The sequence below is a fragment of the Rhagoletis zephyria genome, unplaced genomic scaffold (genome assembly GCF_001687245.7).
Source record: "Rhagoletis zephyria isolate East Lansing unplaced genomic scaffold, Rhagoletis_zephyria_1.1 Rzeph_scaffold_07961, whole genome shotgun sequence".
NCBI lineage: Eukaryota > Metazoa > Arthropoda > Insecta > Diptera > Tephritidae > Rhagoletis > Rhagoletis zephyria.
In genome coordinates this window covers 1-20,351 of record NW_016165043.1, presented here as the reverse complement: position 1 = coordinate 20,351, position 20,351 = coordinate 1, and the positions used below count along the sequence as shown (strand labels likewise).

The 20,351-nt window shown below is 39.0% G+C and overlaps 3 protein-coding genes across 4 annotated transcripts; 2 read left to right on the top strand and 1 right to left on the bottom strand.

Moving 5' to 3' along the window:
• The first annotated feature begins 1,683 nt into the window (after positions 1 to 1,683).
• On the top strand, positions 1,684 to 2,362 carry LOC108374646 (protein wech-like). Its single transcript, XM_017630631.1, has 2 exons — positions 1,684 to 1,821; positions 1,852 to 2,362. The coding sequence occupies exons 1-2, from the start codon at positions 1,708 to 1,710 to the stop codon at positions 2,356 to 2,358; spliced, it is 621 nt and encodes a 206-aa protein (XP_017486120.1). The 5' UTR covers positions 1,684 to 1,707; the 3' UTR covers positions 2,359 to 2,362.
• A 1,458-nt stretch (positions 2,363 to 3,820) lies between these two features.
• On the bottom strand, positions 3,821 to 6,921 carry Elp2 (elongator complex protein 2). Its single transcript, XM_017630629.1, has 6 exons — positions 6,660 to 6,921; positions 5,807 to 6,602; positions 5,152 to 5,721; positions 4,788 to 5,094; positions 4,224 to 4,730; positions 3,821 to 4,108 (listed from the first exon to the last, which is right to left on the bottom strand). Exons 1-6 carry the CDS (start codon positions 6,807 to 6,809, stop codon positions 3,958 to 3,960), a joined length of 2,481 nt encoding a protein of 826 aa, XP_017486118.1. The 5' UTR covers positions 6,810 to 6,921; the 3' UTR covers positions 3,821 to 3,957.
• A 657-nt stretch (positions 6,922 to 7,578) lies between these two features.
• Positions 7,579 to 16,728, top strand: LOC108374643 (Chromosome associated protein G). Of its 2 annotated transcripts, XM_017630626.1 has the most exons (16): positions 7,717 to 7,923; positions 8,223 to 8,399; positions 8,465 to 9,081; positions 9,139 to 9,339; positions 9,671 to 9,908; positions 9,968 to 10,261; positions 10,318 to 10,449; positions 10,532 to 10,728; positions 10,788 to 11,080; positions 11,142 to 11,521; positions 11,588 to 11,698; positions 11,774 to 12,751; positions 12,831 to 12,998; positions 14,724 to 15,057; positions 15,139 to 15,161; positions 15,297 to 16,728. In XM_017630626.1, exons 1-16 carry the CDS (start codon positions 7,717 to 7,719, stop codon positions 16,374 to 16,376), a joined length of 5,430 nt encoding a protein of 1,809 aa, XP_017486115.1. In that variant the 3' UTR covers positions 16,377 to 16,728. The 2 variants fall into 2 exon arrangements, with proteins under 2 accessions (XP_017486117.1, XP_017486115.1); XM_017630628.1 differs by lacking the exon at positions 15,139 to 15,161 and having other exon boundaries at positions 7,579 to 7,923; positions 14,724 to 15,080.
• The last annotated feature ends 3,623 nt before the right edge of the window (positions 16,729 to 20,351 follow it).

The following is a 20,351-nucleotide window of genomic DNA, read 5'->3' as shown; positions in this document are numbered from 1 at the left end:
AAAATTTGCGGTCTAGACGTGGGGTTGTAAGAAATATAAAGGCGCCTTTTAAGGCGCCTGCACACGTTCAATCTTCATTGACAGTATTTCTGTATTACAAAATTTATATAACGTGTAGCATGCGATACTAACGGATCGTGATACATATAAATTTTCTAGATATTTTGAAATCCATGAATATGGATCGCAATACTGCGTGTACCCACAGACTCAGGCACGATTACGATAACCGAGGCGCCAAATTTTGAACAAAGTCGTCGATAGAGGTTTTTGAAGCAACGAATAACGTTTTACTCTTTTTCTTTTTATGGGAAGCGAAAACTACAGGAGTTACCAAGGGCCAAAGGTCAAATTCATATTTTTTTTAAACCAAATATCTCGAAAACGAAAGCACGGATCCGTAATTTTTTATGTCTTTCAATAAGAAATATGAATGCTTTTAATACGATTTTACGACATACGTTCATAGGACATACGATCATGGCCGACGAATTGAGTTAACGGTTCTAACTTACTAGCGGTCTTCATCAAAAGTGTTAAACTCTTGATAAACTTGATAAAGTGAGAAATTTCTCATATTGATAAATGAACTGTCAAACTTTGTATGGAAATCCATTTAACCAAAGTGTGTCACTTTATCAAACGACTTTGGTGGATGAATGCATAAGTTTCAGCAAAATTCAACCCTTACAGGTTGCCAGGTAGTAAGTGAAGTAATTATTTGCCAAGGCACGTTCATGAAATAATGCGGATAAACTGATAAACTTAAGCAATTTATTCCTTTATCAATTTAGATGAAGACCCTTTATCAATTTAGATGAATGCCACTTTAAACGCATAATTTAGGTAAAATTATGCATTTAATTGCTTTAAAATGTATTTTCATGTTGAACTAACTCTTCTTTACTTAAATAAAAGTGTAAAATAGTGGTGCTTGCTATGTAAACAAACGCTCAGCTAACGAACCCGCTTTCGCAAACTTTTTTCTCAAAACCAATTACAAATACAACGTCGCGTTCTTACGTGGTTTGTATTTTTGGTTCATGTTATCATGGTGTGCCTGCCTTGGGTGTGCCATGATCCAACTACTGTAATCGATAAATCGACGAAATCTGCACAGTAATAACAAAACTGTCAAAATTCTCGTCGACATCTTTTGAAAGGTCTTTCAACGAATTCAAATTCGTGACCGGATCGATATAAAAAAAAATAATAAGTAAAGAAGGTTTAAATTACTTTCAAAATAAAATAACTATAAAGAAAAGCAATACTCTCATACTTTGGTCATATGATTTTATTTCAATTAGTTGGATAAACTATTTTATGCAAATACTTTAACTGATTTAGCATTCCGTTATTTTTATAACATGCGCTGCTCAGTCTCAAATTGTCCAAGCAAAACAAATAGTGAAAAAAACTTCTTTTTTCCCTTTCCTAAAGACAGAAGGTTAAAGAGTAAATGGGTGAAATTTTGCAATAGAAATGATCAAATTAATGTTCTGAGTGCAAGAGTATGTCCTAAACACTTCAGACCAGAGCAGTTCTTAAAGACCAAGAAGGGCAAAACTGGTATTAAATTTTTTTCTGATTGGTATTTTTTTTTTTAATTTTTCACCACTTTTAGCTTGTTTAAAACCCAACGTGGTACCGTGTGTTGAGTTCCCCGTGGGAGAAATATTACCTTTGCAACTAAACGAAGAATCAAGGATGAATTGCGACATATTCGAAACTGTAGCATTAAATATACTAAAAAGCTTTGGTCCACAATACGCTTGTAATGCACACAATGAGATCTTCCAATATGTATGCGAGGATTGCAAAATATTACTTTGTCGGATATGTATACCCCAAGGTCACGAGAACCACAATTACTTGCATATCAGTAAAGTTGCATCTAAAGGAAAGGACATACTGCATGTACTTTTAGAAAGTTGTCGTTTAGGTATAAATTGTCTTGGGAACTGCATCAATAATGAATTAGATCATGCACATTTTATTGATGGAAACTGCGACGCATTGATCCAAAATATACGTAATACTTTCCATCCAATTATAGCGGCTATCATGGAGCGTGAACGCTTTCTTTTAGATTTTGTTGAAAAAATACGTAAGAAGCGGATGGAGAATCTATATGAACAAATGACTGCCCTAAAGTTTGCATTTTCTGGTTTAATGGATACAAAGGATATGTTGCAGCATTTAGCAGCAAATGGCCACCAGATGGATGACCTCAGCATTGCTATGAAGCTAGTAGAAGGTAATCGACAAATCGAAATATCGTCACAATTTTCAAACAAAAACAACCGAGAAATGATTTTTTCAAGTTTTACGAACCACTTGCTTTCAAAAATTTATTAAATGATATAAAAAAGCAAGGATCTGTTGAACTGGCGGAATCTCATTTACCTAAGGATGACTATGCCGCTGCATCTATGGATATCATTTCTGATTTATTGCAAAGTTCTGGTGACCGCGAAATGCTTTTCTCATCGCTTCTTCATATAGTGAAACAGAAGCATAAACAAGGCATAGATGTTGAAATAGCACCGAACAATTTGAAAAACGAGCCAACTCGATCGTATGCCAACGCAAATAATGTGGTCGTCGGAGAAGCGGTACCTGGTTGGATTAATAAAATAAAAGCCTTTCGTTCTGATGTACCTACATTGGCTTTTGCCACTAGTGGAAACGGCGATGGCCAAGTTAGTCGGCCTTCGGGAGTTTGCGTCTCTAAAACGGGCCAAATTTTAGTAACCGATCGACGTAATTGCAATGTTCAGGCTTTCGGCGTTGATGGACGCTTTCTATTTAAATTTGGTCGAAAAGGAAATGCTAAAGGTGAATTTGATTCAGCAGCTGGCATCTGTGTAGACAAAAGTGGACGTATTATTATTGCGGATAAAAATAACCATCGTATTGTTTTCGTCGGGTGGAATGTATCTGCTCTCATTTGGTGAGCTGGGATCGGATTATGGTTCCGTTTGATGTTGCTGTAAATACAAAATTACAAATAGCTGTGGCAGACACAGCCAATCATCGCATTCAACAATTTGAACATAATGGACGTTTCATAAGACAAATACCAATGGGTATTCTAAAATCCACCGGTTATGAAATAACGCCTCGTGGTTTATGCTACACTCCAACTGGCAAAATCATTGTATCGGATTACGCAAATCATTGCTTGCATGTAATTGAACCGGAGAGGAATAAAGTAAGTTAAAAATTATGTAGCTAAGTACTGTAAACATACCTAAATATACTTTTACGATTTACTGTTCCTAAAAAAATATTTTTTCGCAGCCGAGGGAGGGGAAATTTAGAATTTACATGCCCTACTGGCGTGTGTTGCGACGACGAAGGTGCAATAATTGTTGCGGATTCTCATAACCACCGAATTGTGGTGTACAGTTCGCATCTGGAACTTTTATGGAGCGTAAGTTTTTAGCGAAAATGCAAAATTATCAATTTCTAGTTTATTTCCTCATTGGTATTTTGTCCTTATCAAAATCCTTGTCACTTTAGATTGACGTTCGTCCATCGGTTAATCATTTACATATGGCATATTTTAATGAAACAGATCGCACTTGTGATATGGCATTAACAAGAGATGGACGAATTGTTTTTGTAACAGAAATGCTACCTGCAAATGAAGCTACTGACACAACCAAGCGATTTATTCACGTGTTCTAATAAAAAGTAAAAGTGACACTACTGTAGTTTTTATGCTTTGTTTACATACACCTAGCCTATTCTGGCCATGAGTTCTTTTTTACTGAACTTAAAATTTAATTTTATGTTAAGTATACATATGAATAACACTTAAAAATGATAAACTGGACTGAATTTAGCAATAAAAAAAGCCATTTAATTATGAAAAATTGCAATTAATGTATTACAAGTACACATATAAACATAATTTATATTAAATGATATGACATAATTTTTAACATAAATTTATATTGGGCATTTAAATATTCTCACGAAATGATCTTCGCCACAACTCGCAAGCAGAAAAGATTCAGTAGTACTGCTGCCAATATTGCCGACTGGCTGGAACTGTAAACGTTTCACTGCAGAGTCATGCGCTTTCTCCAGTGTAAGTTTACTGCAAATGCAAAGTAAGAAAAATATTATACATACAAACGTATACACATTTACAGTTCGAGAAGTTTAACGACTGTGCTCTAAATTAATATGTTTTCTTAGAATTTCATACTTACGTCGTATCTATGAGTTGTAATTGTTTGCCATTCTTTTCGGTGTTTGTTTCATTTAGTTGTTGCAGCAAAATATCACCATTTGAAAAGCCTACCGCAAGCTGATAAACTCCAGCTGTGACAGTCCTTGAACCAAAAGCAACAGCAGTAATGGGATTTATGTGTGTTTGCTTAAGATTCACGGACCATTCATCCGCTGCACCATTAGCTTGTGCCCACACACCCAGTATTGCATCTCGCCCACCAGTCGCAAAGTATTTGCTATCATGTGACCAATCACATGTCCAAATAATACGAGTATGCACAGACATTTTGGCTGCGGAGCGTTGTTTCAAGCGATAATGTGGATGATTGTTTGCAGTTGTCAATTCTTCATCGCGTTCGAATAGCGCCCAAGTGCGGTCGCGTGAAACTGATAGCAACAGTTGACCCTTAGGTGAGAAGCGCATCTGCGTCACGGTAAGTTTATGTGCAGCCAGTTTTTGAATTTGCTTCCACGTTGCAGTGTCCCTAAAAAATCCGAAAAAAAATATATAAATTTACAATCTCATCGAAATTATTTTTTACCAAAGTATTATTTGCGCGTGTTCTTCATTTGTAGCGCGGCAGGCAGAAGCCAATACCTTTCCATCTGGCGAAGCTGCTAGTGCATATATTTCGAAGCCGTGGCCGTAAAGTTTTTGCATTTCCGGCCAAAGCGTATTCTGCATAAGTGTCTCCTCTTGAGGTGGTGCGTCCAGTGTAACTGGTACGAAATAATTTTCAGGATATTCATCTTTAATATGCTTTTCGTGCGGCACAGGATCAATGTCAGAACCATACACTGCTTTATTCGATAGGCCAAGTGAAGGCACGGAAGCGCCTTTTGGCAGAGCTGTGAATAAAATTCAGCGCGGTAATTTAAAATTTTATTTTAATTAGAAAAACTTACTTTCCAGCAAAGCATCGCCCTCCGCATCACTTTGTGCTCCCGTAATGCGTCTAAAGTTTTCTATGAAATTAGTGGACGCTTGGAATGTACGTACTATCTTTTCTTCTGCTCCACTAGCGAACTTGTACCGCGAGAGTATCGCAACTGTTTGCATATCATAGCCGTGCACTTGTGGGCGTGCCAATTCGTGCCAAGATATGTCTTCATCCTTCTCTTCTTTACCACGTCGCCATGGCGAATGTATGCGAGTAGTTTGGTCCGCCGAAACTGTCAATAAGAACTCACCACTTGGTGCCCAAGCCAAATCGCGTACTTCATCAAAGTGGCCACCCACTATAATGCCGGGTGTCCAAAAATGTTCGCTATCAGTTGATTGATGCCATATATGAAAGCCACCCTGATAGCTATGTCCAAATATGGATTTGCCACTGCGGGAGAATTTACCGCCATAAAATCCCAGTGAATTACCTCCCACCTCACCCACTCGAACTTTTTCCATCCATATACCATCTTCGCTAGGTGCCCAAATAATTATAGATTTGTCAATGGAAACGGAAAGTAAACGTATACCTGTAATGAACATAAAAAACATACATACAAGAGTTGCGAGGTAGCTAACAAAAATTTACAAAATATTAACAAACTTTTAATTTACCATCTTTCTCTGATTTATGCCAGTTAACACCATATACCCAGCCTTCGTGACCGTACAGCACTGACTCCAAGCTAATAGCACACCAATTGCTAGAACTTAAATGCAGAATTTTCTCTTCCACACGTATTTCAGCAGCATCTTCTTCTATAATGTTGCAAATATCCACACTGTTTTCGCGCGTTTGCTCCTCCGTTCGTTTCGATATGCGCCATATGCGTATAAAATTGTCCTGCGCTGCACTTGCCATTAAAATATCATCTGCATCCTCAACAACGTCCAGCGCCCGTACCCAGTCTTCGTGGCCTGTCATTTGGTGTACCATACGAAACGGGTCTGTATCGGTGCTATTCTCTTCATTTTGTGCATTCTGCGCCCAAATAAGAATGTTGCCCTTCTCATTTCCAAATGCCAACAGTAATTGTTCACTCTTTGGCAAACGGAATAGGCTAAGACCAAGAACGTAGCTATTTAAATTGTTTATGGTTTGTGCTAATTCTACAGCGAGTGTATTGAACGTCCACAAAGTGACTGACTGCTCAACTGCCGTCGCTATTAACCACTTATTATCACTCAAATAGAGGCTGGTGATATCTGTTACTGGACCAATGTGCTTAAGTGCTTGAAAACGTATGCCCCTACACTGTTTATCGAATTGCCATACATATGCATTACAATCATCTGCCCCAGAAATGAAGTAAGATTCAGGTTCAGATGGTGACACGCGCAACCAATGAACTGTATTTACGCGGGCTTCATGGCCTATATAACTGCCTACATGTTTTGCTGAGCCATTGAACTGTGAAGAAAATATGTAAAAATTGGCAACTCCTCAACGGTGTTTGATTTTACTTACATTCGGATCCAGTACCGCAACGGAATGGTGTGCGCCGAATAAGATCAAACCGTTGTCACCCCAATCTGCACAATGTGGAGTGGGATTGCACGCAGCAGATGCATAAATCGTGTATTTGGAAATGTTGTTTTTGGATCTTGAATCAGTCATTGTAGTTAACTATTGAATGGTTTGCAAATTTGAGAAATTTGCTAGAATAGATGGGATCCAGAGGCACGTTTTCAGATTTTTACGGGTTTTGCTTTTATCGTTTCCTTCGCTTTTTGTTTTGCTAATAATTTAGTGTTGGCAAGCATTAAAATAACCTAACCTCGAAGTTCAGCGAAAACATAAACACGTGCTTAGACAGTGTTTGCATTGATCAACTTTGCATTCACAATTTGCGTTTAACCAAAGAACGTAAATCTATATAATAAATATAATAAATTTACCTTCTTTGGTGCAACCCTGCGCTCAGTTGAACGCGCATGTTGAACGCAATGTTGAATAAGGCAAACACACTTTTACACAGGCATTTATTTTATATTTGAAAATTGTAACTAAATATTTATGCAATGCGAGCACTGGTTATTTAACCACACTTCAAACAAATTTACGAAATAAAAGCGGTTGTTAACGAAAGAGCTCAAGTATACGAAACATGTCAAAATACTCATAACGCACGGACTTATAGGTTGTTTATATAAGGCGATTTTACAGGCATCTTCTCTCGTTCTCAGCAGCCAACCCTCGATCAACTTTGGATTGAACTAAACGCCTCTTAAATCACAGCATGTAAACACCGCATTATTTTGGAGTGTTAAATTCATGATATCCAAGTATTCGGTATTTAGTTTTTTTTCAAAATGCAACCCTTCATTAATTATTTTTTATTTCGAAAATATGGCAGTGCTGCGCAAAGCGACGCTGCATATGAAAATTTTAACGGAACGCTTGACAAGCTGTGCGTAGAAAGCAAAAGGAAAGGCGACGTGTATTTTTTTTTATTTAGTTTGTGAAAAATAAGTGGGCTTAAAAAATTAATTAACGCTATTAAAGGTTAAACAAATATACTCATATGGGGCGCAAACGAAAAATACCAATTGCAGATGAAGAAAAGGAGAATACAGTCGCTGCAAGCCGCAAACGGGGTGGTGGCGGTGGCGTCGCTGCAAGCAATCCCATGATGCTGCACGGTCCCATGTATAGAATAATGTCCAATGTGCAATTAAACGAAACCAGCCACAAAAAGTACATCAAGGAATTGAAGCAACTGTACGCGAAGGTAAGAAAACCATGAACGAAAGACACAAGATCACGGGGGAAGGAAAGAACGAAAAACAAACGGTTAATGTTCCCACGACAGTCGGGTCTACGTAACCGGAACGACCCAGATTTACATCTGGCCAAGGACTGTCACTCCAGCAACACTCCCCAAAAAGTCTTTGGGGAATTTGTATGCTGCTACAACAACAACAACAAACGGGCTAGTCTCCAGCCCGCGTGATCTTGTCTTTTTGGTTCATGTAAGAAAACTGCGTCTTTTGTTGATGTGCGCAATTTTGCATTACTTTTATTTGGCAGATGGATCATGACGCCTTCATGTTTACCTTCATCAAAATGATAAAAACAGCAATGGTAGCTGATGAAGGAAATGAGTATGCAGAAACAACTTTATTATTTTGTTCTAAATTCGTCAGCTCATATGATGGCGATGATACACATCCGCTGCTAATTGATATGAGCAAGTGGCTGCTAACTGTAAGTGCTAATTGATTTACTAAAGTTAATCCAATTACTAAACTTTAAAACTTTGTACTTCCTAGACTATTTCGCGTAATCCACACATTCGTTTCCGCATATGTCAGTTTGTTAATATGATACTCAAGGCACTTGGCCAAGAGGCAGCGCTGGATGACGCCATTTGTGATCGTATAATGGATTATATGCTGCACCGCTTACACGATACCTCACCGAATGTGCGGGTGCAAGCGATTTTAGCAATGCAGCGCTTACAAGTACCGGATAATCCCGACGATCCTGTTTTGCGCGCTTACCAGTTTCATCTCTGTTCAGATCCATCATCTCGTGTGCGTCAGGCAGTAATAACATGTATGGGACGTAACTATCATACAATTCCTTACATATTGGAACGATTGTGGGATATCGATGAAAAAGTTCGCCGACACACATATTTGCATATGAGCAGTTATCCAGTCCGGTCTTACAAGGTATCACAGCGCCTAACCTTATTGCAGCAGGGGCTTAACGATCGTTCAGAAGCAGTGCGCAAAGTAGTAGTAACAATAATGCTGCAACAATGGATTGAGTCCTATCAAAAAGATCTCATTGCTCTAATATCTGCATTGAAGCTGGATTCGAGCGAAGCCGAAATCGACCGGTTTCGAAAAGTAGCTAAGCAAACATTGAAAGAGATTTTCAAGTAAATAATTTTTTGTTGGATTTTTGTTTGCATATTTAAACTATTCAATTTTTATAGGCGTCAAAGCAAAGAAGACTTGCTTGCTTGTGTACCCTTAGAGGAAGAGGGTGAGATGCATCGTTGCGTGCCGCATGAAAAACTGTCAATGGAAATTGCATTGTATTGGCAATGCTTGACAGAATTCTTGCAATCGGAAATGGCAGAAGAGTTCGACTTAATTGTGCCGGAGTTGAGCACGTTCTGTACATATGTGGAAAAGTGAGTTTAAGAAGAATTTTGGAACAGTACGCTTTGATAGTGAACGTAACTGTTTATGAAAGAAAAATATATAATTGTAATATCTAAATCATGCCGTGTAAAAAAAATTTGAAATACGCAAACATAAAGAATTATTTTGCGCAATCGGATACTGTTACATCCTGCGGTTACACAGAATACAGCCATACCTTCTAAAACTGTATACACATTTAAATTACAGTCTGCAAATAAATAACAAATAACAAATATAAAATAAAAAATTAATATAAAATTAATAAACTTTAAATCCTGAAAACTTAATTTATTCTTAATTTTTAATATTTTTTTACAGATATTGCCAATCACAGAAACCAGATATGGATAAATTCGAGCTAATGGAATTCCAATATAAACTTCTTTCCCTGATGGAAATATTGTATACATTTGATTTGGGCGACGAGATAGGGCGTGGAAATTTGCAAAAACTGCTTTCGTATCTTTTAAAAACATTCCGCCTTGATGAAAAGGTTATTGAAGTTGTTGTACGTTGTGCAGAGAATCTTATATCTGATCAAAATGCACGCATACAGGTATGTACTTTCTAGGCATTCGAAAACAGGAGATAATGTTCAACTTTTTCTATATTTAGCTATTTGTGGAGATCATACAAGATATCTGTGGTTTGAACAGTAAACCAAATGATCTTTTGCACGATCGGACATTAATCAGCGAATTATTGGCGAGCTCATCAAATGCAGATCTAAATTTAAAATTATCTTCGCTAAAGGTTAAGCTTCTTGATTTGGAGGAACAAGAAATGAATTTTGTACAACGTAAAGATTACATGCGTGCGCAGCAAATAACCGAGGAGAAATATGCCACCACAGAAGAGTATACGAACTTGTTGCAACCGCTTTTAGATAATCATCCAAATGCAGACATGGTGAGCTATTATGAAAATTAATGTGAAAATTTCTAACACTCTTCCATTACTATTAGCTAAAGCGTCCATTACAGCTGCGTAAAACGACGAAACCGGAAAGCATATTGAAGAGTTTGCAAATAGCCTTCTATATGGTCGTTTCACCTAAAGTGCGCTCACTTAATCCGAGCATTTTAAAACTGTATAATGTAAGTGCTGAAATTTTGAAAAAATTGTAGTCCTAAGTATGTGTGTATGTAGTTGTATATATAACGTTTACTTAATGTGTAGGACTTTATTTGTCGTCATCTTGCCTCAAATCAAATTGCAATCCGTGATTGGGCTTTGAAATGTGGTACCGCCTGCAGTATGCTGTACGAGGCGCTAGCAAAAGATGTTTTCGAAGAATTATATGCGCAGTTTTTTAAAAATCACAATATTCGTATTTGGGAGACCTCCATAACGTGTATTTTCGAGCTGCTGGACAGGTAAGCTATCTTAGATTTTATTTATGTTAATGCGCCCCTAATATATATTCTCACCTTAGATATGGTTTGGATAATTTTGCCAAGCAAGAAGAGCAAAGTAAATCGAAGAAAAGCGGTCGACAGTTGTATAACACATTAGAATTTCTGGACAGTGAAGACGACTCAAATGTTCTAAATGCCGGCCAAGGCGTAGATGTGATCTATATGATGTCGCATTTTCTGGACACCTGCGATGATACTTGTATAATAAGTGCAATAATAGTCGGCTTCTGTCGGCTTATATTGCGTGGCTATATTAAGTCTAGCGATATTATTGAAAAATTACTTTTGCGATATTTCAATCCGAGCACAGGTAGCATATAGATTTTCAGATTTTTGTTTTGACATTACTAGAATTTGTATTTCTGCTGAAGATTCGAACATAAATCAAATATTGGGTGTATTTCTGGAAAATTTGATACTGCGAAAGAAGCATGGTTTACTGCAACCTTGTCTACTGCCTATGGTGTTAACAGTGCTAGGAGCACCATATGAGAATCCATTGCACGACATACGTCCTGAGACCATAACTCGCTTTATCATAGACTCTACGCGTCAGGAGACTTCTCAACTAACAGAGGGCTACATACACAACAAAATTGCTCACACATTCTTGCAAGAAATGCTGAACAATCTTACCAACAAGGAACTTTGCAAACTGTTGTCTAAAGAGCTGATTACGTTAGAATTAAATGTAACACAGAATGAACAACTAAAGCTTGAATTGAAAGAGTGTGCTGATAAGTTGATAAAGGTAGGATATTTTAGAACTTTGTTACCGCGAAAATTAATTTTAATTAGTTTGATATGTTACGTTTAGGCTGATTTCGATCCTAAGACTGTAAAGCATATAATAGATTTCAAAGATTTAGTTGATGGAAATTATAATCCTGCACGCAAACCTGCAGGGAACGATTCGGAGGGTGAAGAGGTACTTTAAATATTTTGTTTCGATCGTTTTTAGCGTCGAGCATAAAATATCTCCATATATTATATCATTTTTCAGGATAGCAATGATGAAACGGAGAATGATGCGAATAATGACGACGACAATGCCACAGTGACAACGGGGCGCAGTAAAACGTCAGTCGGTGAAGTGGTAGAGGAGCCATCCCAGCAACCCCCACCACAGCCACCTCCTAACGTCGTCATAACTGCAGTAGAAACAATTATCACGCCGGCGTTAGTCGCTGCTCCCGTCGAGCCTGCTGTCACGTCTGCTACCGCCGCAGAAGTTCCTGCTCCAGTTGAGCCTGCTGCCACGTCAGCTTCCGCTGCAGAAGTTCCTGCTATAGCAGTAGCAGATGGTGCCATAATAACAAAAGATATTTCACCTTCAGCGCGTGTGCCCACAACGTATGGACGTGAGAACCGAGTGGGGCATCGTTATTTGCGCAAATCTCTCAATTCGACACGTGGTCAATCGGACACGGAAGGGGGCGATGGACCACATCGCTCACCGAAGATACGCATTGAAGCGCGCATTGATTCTGATAAGAAAACGGAACAGCCAGCACACGAAGAGCGAAGAGTGCGCAATTTACGGGCAAAGCGCAATTTGCGTTATAACGATAAAAATTCTCAATCAGAGGAAGAAGAGCCTGTTAAGCCTTCGAAAAGTGCAGCCCAAACACACAATAAACGACGTGCACATCTGCCCACTGTTGATGTTGATGATGAGCCTGAAGTGATTTCGTCCCCTAAGCAAACATCAAATGCAAAAGGCAGTGCTAGTAACTTTGAGCAAGCTCGAAATGCTGCTAGTCCGGCTAAGCGGCAAACGAAGGAGTTAATTAAAGAAAAATCTGCCGACGAGCTTTTGGAAAAGATTGGCGAACCGAGACGGGAACAATCCAGGGAACAGCCAAAAGAGCAGATAAAAACACGTGCCAAAGAGGCAGAGCGAGCGATAGTATCACCGGCTAGGACAACCAGACCGGTGCGGGCGTCATCAAGAAGAGCTAAACAGATCAGTACGGCTGAGGTAAAAATTTGAGATTATATTTAGATTTAGTTCTTAAAATATAATTTTGGTATTTAATTTTACCTTTTGTTTACTGCAGCTCAATACATCCGACGTTATACAGCCTTCACCACCGGTGGCGATATCACCACGTACGATTGTTCGACGTCAGCGGCGTGCCGGTGGTGGTGATATATCAGTCGCTAATCTAACTCAATCTGCGCGTCCTGCAACGCGAAGTCATTCTGCTCAGCCAGCACATAATCAAGTGAGTACCAGACGACGAGGATTACAACTGTAGATAGTCCAGTACAATTACTAACCAATCTCCACACCAATATTACTACCGCCTCCACCCACCAGTGTCACCATCGCCATAACCATCACCACCACCACCAGCACCCACTTAACAACGCACAGGCTATTTGTAATTTTTCCTAATTATTTGCACCTATATGTATACATATACAGTATCGGTCATATCTATAGCACGCCATTTCAAAGTGATATTGTGTGCAACTTATGTTTATTTATTTATTTTTAAGAATTTTCAATTAAATTACAGTTCTTTCTCTAACAAACCCTATATAAACCCAAGTTTAACAATTGGTAGAAAACTTCAAAAAAGTGCAACCAATTTTCACCTAAGTTTCAAACTTTTTTCTCGGAAGTGTTAGAATTTTTTTGAGTACACAGTTTTTTAGCCCCTGCAATTTTAGTCTGATAATGTGCAAATTTCAAGTGGCTACGAATTACCGTTAATTTTTTAGAATTTTTTTTGTCGCATTGGCTTCCATATAATGAATAAACTCAATTTATTTGTATATGGATGAAAACCGCAACACCTTTGGCGAAAAAAATTCTAAAAAATCAACGGTAACTTTCAGTCACTTGAAACTTGCACATTATCAGACTAAAATTGAAGGGGCTAAAAAACTGTGTACTCAAAAAAATTCTAACACTTCCGAGAAAAAAGTTTGAAACTTAGGTGAAAATTTGTTGCACTTTTTTGAAGTTTTCTACAAATTGTTAAACTTGGGTTTATATGGGGTTTGTTAGATAAAGAACTGTATTTTAATTGAAAATTCTCAAAAATAAACAAATAAACATAAGTTGCACACAATATCACTTCGAAATGGCGTGCTATAGATATGACCGATACTGTATATAGTTATATTTCCTTAACGTTACATTTGTATAAATTTTGACTATTTAAAATATATATATATTTTTACGTTAAAAAAAAAAATGTAAATACAACTGACTTGGATGCGTAAATGTGTGTGCGTGTGGTTGCTGCACGGTGGTGAGCGAGGGATGCTGGCTGGCTGTCTGCAATGACCAGTAGAAGTGTCTTAGGAGTGCTATAAGCCGTATTACTTTTATTTATAGTCTAATGGCCTTATTCATAAAAAATAAAGTAGTCTTATAAAAGGTTTATAAATTGAAAAATGTCAATGAAAACGTCAATAAATATAAAGCTCTTTAAACCTTCTTTATTTTTTATGATTAAGGCCATAAGTTTCTTAGTCCGGAATTAGTTATAATAATAATTGTGTGCGATATTCTTTTGTTGCTTTTAAAGACCAGCGTTGCAAACATTCCGTATGCAAATTTGTAACTTTATTTGAATGCTTAGGTTCAGTTGCCAAACCAATATTGTTTTCGAATATATCTATTTCCTGTCCATTATGTCTGTTGTTAAAATTTTTCTTTTGGTACCACGCCAATAGCTTAATATCCATCCCTTATCATTCATTCGCTGGTTAAAATTTTTCCCGGTTCCTTTCGAAATTCATCTCAGCTAGTCTAAAACAAATATAAACAAAGTTGAAATAAATAGTAGGTTTTTGAACTTGCCTAATGAAATAAAATACATTTTAACTATACCCCTCGTCCCACAATCGCATACCGTTGGCAACGTTTTATTTTATTTATATTTTGACTAAACATACCGCACAACTAAAAGATTAATAAGTCGAAACAATTTTAGCACCCCGATACATCCATTGACAGCGCAGTGGTAGATAACATCCATCTTCAGGTTCCCACTACCGCTAAGACACCAGCGCCAGCTCGCTCCAGTTTAAAACGTGCGCATCATTCTACGCCAGAACCAACTGGAAGGTTATTGCTTGGAGAGATGGTTGTTTCACCACAATTAGAATCGCCGATTCTCAAGCGTCTGCGTGCTGAAACACCAGCCAAGCGGCAAGAGATACCAAGGCGAACTCGGAGTAGTATCTCTGCATCAGCTGTCGAGCAAAAAGATGATGATGCAACAAATGAAAAAAATAAGGAGGAAGTTCCTAAAAAGCGTGGACGTGGTCGCCCGCGTACCCGATCTGAGACGTCAGCTGCAGCAAATGAAAAAAATAAGGAGGAAGTTCCTAAAAAGCGTGGACGTGGTCGCCCGCGTACCCGATCTGAGACGTCAGCTGCAGCAAATGAAAAAAATAAGGAGGAAGTTCCTAAAAAGCGTGGACGTGGTCGCCCGCGTACCCGATCTGAGACGTCAGCTGAACCCATGGATAATGTCGTAATGACAGGAAGATCTGCAGCACCAAAGTTAAATGAACCGCGAAATATAAGACCGACTACACGCGCGTCTTCTTCTAAACGTGCTCTCTCGGCCACCCGCTCCCGTTCTGCAACACGTACGCGCTCTATCAGGCGTACAACCTCTGCTACACATACACGCTCTGTTACAAGTACAAGCTCTATTAAAGGCGCTCCTTCGAATACACGCACGGATGGAGGCCAACGTACGCGCACTGTATCTGCCATGCGTACAGTACCAATTACACGCTCAGCGTCTGTGTCCCGCACGCGCTCAGGCGCTGTCACAGACGCCATATATGCTACACGAACCGACGCCAACGCGCGCACCAAATCTGCTTCACGCGCAAACATTTCGACGATCGCTGTCGTAGCTGCCTCCAGTAGGGCGGAGGATGCGCAGAATAACAGATCAAATACGAGCACGCGCGCTGACGCACACACATCATCCACTCTTGTAGCGGAAAAAAGCGTCACAGATGAAGCAAATATCTCGACGACGCGCGATGGTGTAAGCGAGAAGTCGCCGCAACCAACCGGAATGATGACACGTCGTCGTTTGTCGATGAGTGGTGGTCGCCTTGATGATGGAGCAGACGCTAGCGCCAAACCAGTTGTGAGCGAAGCTCCAGACACTGCGCCGCGCAGACGTTCATTGCGCACCGAAACCGCTACAGTCAAATTCGCCGCAGCGCCACCGAATAACGAAGTGGATGAAACGAATAAATCTAAAATTCGAATGCAGCCGAGTAGAATACCAGTGCGCGCTTCAAGCAGCAAATTGGCAACAAGTATGAAAACAAAGATTGCCACGCGCGTTTCTTCTTCGTCGCTTGCGTTGGCGCCAAGGACGGTTGAATCCAATTCGAGCAGCGGCAGCGGTAGTTCGGGCACCGAAGAGACGATGAAAACCTTAGGCGCAGCTATGTTGCGTAGACGCGCACTGGCTACCAAAATGACGCGTATCAACTTGGCGCAACGCACCAAAGGCAACCCGATGCCGATGGAGTTGGCGAAGCCGGCGCGCGTACGTACACCTGTTAAAAATGTGCCATCAGTTTCGAAATTGCGTCCGAGGAAACCTTAGGAGCTACCTACTTATATACATACATATATTTTTATAGTATTGTCGTTGAAAACTATGTAGTCCTTTGTCGTTATATATGTATACTACATAAGTTTTAGGCTAATTATTACTTTAGATTTGTGTGTATACATACATATTTCATTCTGATTTATTTTTTGGTACAAATTTATTAGCATCCGCTTGAGGCCTATACAAATTCGAATAATACATACATATTAGAAAATTCCAAATATTTTAGTAGAACTACATGAAAATTACCATGAATTATAAAATTTCATATCGATTTTTATGTATTATAATGCTTTAGCTACCTTTTAAATAAAATGAATTTCGAATTTAATAAAAAAATGTATATGGCGACGCTTTGTTCTTTTATTTATTGCGCAAAAATATATTAAGCGCTTAGATTGTGCATGGTTAAAGTTTATGGCCGAGCTTCGCCCCCTATACGTGGTGAGCATCTTCGTATTGTTACGCAAATGAGGGACCTGCAGCCTTAACGGCAAATGTTTTTATTTATGAAACTTTTTTTTTATGACAAATAATAGTCTTATCATTCCTTACATTTGGAAATCTNGAAATGAGGGACCTGCAGCCTTAACGGCAAATGTTTTTATTTATGAAACTTTTTTTTATGACAAATAATAGTCTTATCATTCCTTACATTTGGAAATCTAGGAGAGTGGTCCCACTGGTAAAACCTGTGTGATTAGAAAAATAAGAGTCTTTTATCCAGACAACTCTCCGATCTGCAAAAGTGAAAACGCTTTAGGTCTTGCTACTCTTCACGTCCCATTTCAGCCCGGCTAAATATCCACGTAGCTTACGTTAAGTGCACAGTAAGTACCACAACATAGCACCAAGGTAACATACGGCGTTAATCGCAATTATCCCTGCGAGAGAACAGTCCTTGATATTGAAGGCTCCCTTTTACCACAGGTAATAAAGCTGTGGACTGCGCATCATACTTATGTGAATGTGGTCGAAATCGTCAGCAATTTTAGAAAAAAAATCATCTATCGAAACTCTTCTCCGGCCGGCAGTACTTTGGGCAAAGACAAAATAAATGTTTTGGCCAAATAAAAAGCGATTGGATCAGCCGGATTTTAGCTTTGCTACACTAACATGGTCGCCATGGACTTGCCAAAATACTGCACTGCGGACAGCCACTCAGCTAACATCTGGTTCCCTTTAGGTCTGACTTCGACGAACCCCACACGTTTTCCAGGCCTAACGTTCTGTACAGGGCTAATGGTCTAACTGAAGTCAGCAAGTTCACATATTTAGGCAGGCACGCAGCAAGGAATATCTATCAAGGGATTCAAAACATCAAGGCGCATGCCACAAATCGGAGGAGAAGGCTCGGTTAAACACTGTAAGCGCCAATCTATTATTATTATTATTAAATCATTTTATAACTATGATGGAAGTGGGTTTGCAGTGGGGGGAATATAAAAACTACTTATGTATGAGTAAATATCTTAGGGGTTTTCGCAGAGAAGTATTTAGACCATGACTTGCCGGAAAGAAGGGAGTGAATGAACCATTAAACGACCGATCCAAATCCTTGACAGAAAGCTAAAGTGAGGACCAAATATCGAGGAGCGAGTGAGGAAGGTATCGGTTGCCTTTACTGCTGTAAAAGCGCTATTGGGAAGAGATATGATCCCTCCTATAAGGTTATGTTCTGGCTGTACGAAGCCACCATTAAACCTATTATGCTGTATGGGGCCACTGTCTGGTGGAACTCACTAGAAAGGTTCACACTAGCCAAGCGGCTGGCACGGGTACAAAAGGTTGGAATTAGTCGGGGAATTTCGAACCACTCCAACGCTAGCTCTAGATATTATATTAGTAGACAGTGCACCAAAGCTTCTGCGATCCACTCTGCCACCAGGCTGAAGTATGCTTGATTCTCTCTCTCTCTCTCTCCTGAGTATAGGCACTCGGTTATATTAGGGAAATCCAACTTCATACCCATCCAGGGTATAGTATCTGAAGCAAAGGACCGGTGAATTTTTTCAAGCACGTGTCGAAGCTTGATGTCAGAGTTGGAGGAGGTGTCTTTTTTGAGGAACTATTCTTAGATAATAGCTTTAAGTCATAGGATTTCTATAGCGCAGTCGATCAGTTGCGCACTTGTGTAATACCGTTTAAAGAGGTATAGATCTACTCTAACAGCCAAGCGGCGATCAAAGATCTGGGATCGCTGATGTTTAGATCAAAATTACTCTGCGATTGCCTGATCTCTATCTCTCTCTCTCTCTCTCCCTCTCTCTCTCCCCTCTCTCTCTGATCTCGAAACGATTCAAGTCAGAAGATGGTTCAGTACAAAAAAAATTACCCTAAGAGGAACAAGCTTGATTTAAAGAGTTGAAGTATTAACACGCTCTGGGATTTTGGGTTAACGAACTGGCAGAAGAATTGGGGAAATGTGAAGTGGCTGTTCAACCAATCGGAACCGATTATTGATTGGAGTAGAATTTGAACAGTTTGGCAGATCCGGCACTTCTTATTCAAAAGATGCCGATACCGCTGGTGCAGCCTGAATATTTACAAAATAACTAAGTGCCTTCTGTATCGAGGCCATTTTCTCCGGGGTAAGTTTATGAAGCAGCTAACGCAAGAAACTGCGTCATATGGATAGCTATCAACATTATTGTGGGGTTTCGGGGGCCTGCAGGTAGGAAAAACTAATCTATAGACATTATTTGAGACACAATTAACAACCACTAAATCTTTCGTCGGCAAGGTTAACCACAACTCATTACCAACTTACAAAGTTTGGGCTGCCTTGTAAGACCTGCCTTACACTTTCAAGATCCATGTTTTCGAAATAGACAAACATATATGTATGTAAATATTGTTGCCCTAATATGGAATAACCCTATCTAAACTTTTGTCTTTATGTACAGAGTAGTTAAAAGCAAAACTTTATAAAAACTAAAGTTCTTAATTTGGAAAATTCTTCAAAAGCTTAGGTTTCAATTAACACTGAAACTAATTTAGTATTGCTTTTAGTGAGGAACCTATCGACCTGTGTTTAAAGCAAAATTTCGAAGGAAAATTAGTAAGGTCATTTCTCTATTAAGGTAGCGATATGTAGGTTCAGTATATGAACAAGCCTCATAAAAATTCGAATAACAACTTCTTACATTCCCATAGAAGCCACATCAAACTCTTTTTCTCTACCGAAACGGTACGTCCCTCTGTCCTACCGACCCTCTGTAAACTCCCCTATTGGTAAACTCAAAATAAATGCAACAACAACAAAACTAGCACTGTATCTTATCTTCGTACGCGTTGACATATCATCGACTTAAGTACAACTGAGTTTAATTACGCCAATATGTCGTTCGAAATTAATTCATAGCTTATCAAAACCTTCCATCTGTTCTTCACATCTATATAAGGCACCAACTTTGTTATAGTGGGGCACATGTTACTTTGTGAGTGTTTGTTTCAGAGTGCAAATATGAAGCTCACAGCTGTGCTGTGTTTTGTAACTTTAGTCTACGTAGCCAATGCGATTTCAGGGTTTGGGCCACCTATCGGTATTGTCGACGAATCAGAATCACCTCTAACTCCTCCAGTACTGCATGTTGAACCAGAATATATATTTGCGGAAGAACCAGCGCCTGTACATGAAATTGCCAAGCACCCACAGGATGGTGACATTCCAAAGCCTAAATACCCTGCAATGCGGAATTGAATTGTGAAATGTTAAGCAAGAAATGAGCAAATCAATAAAAAAAATCTATATATAAAATCATAACAAAGTGTGTATATATACATATGTATGTCTGTATATGTCAGTATGACCAAATTTTGTTCCTCTTACCTAAAAAGTTTATTAGATGTTTCCTGGTCCTTATTTTTTGTTATCAGCCGCTTTTTGCTGTATTTGTGTAAATATCCGTATGTGCCCTACCATCGGAAAATATGGCAGTTAATCCTTAAAAGTTTTTCGTGAAC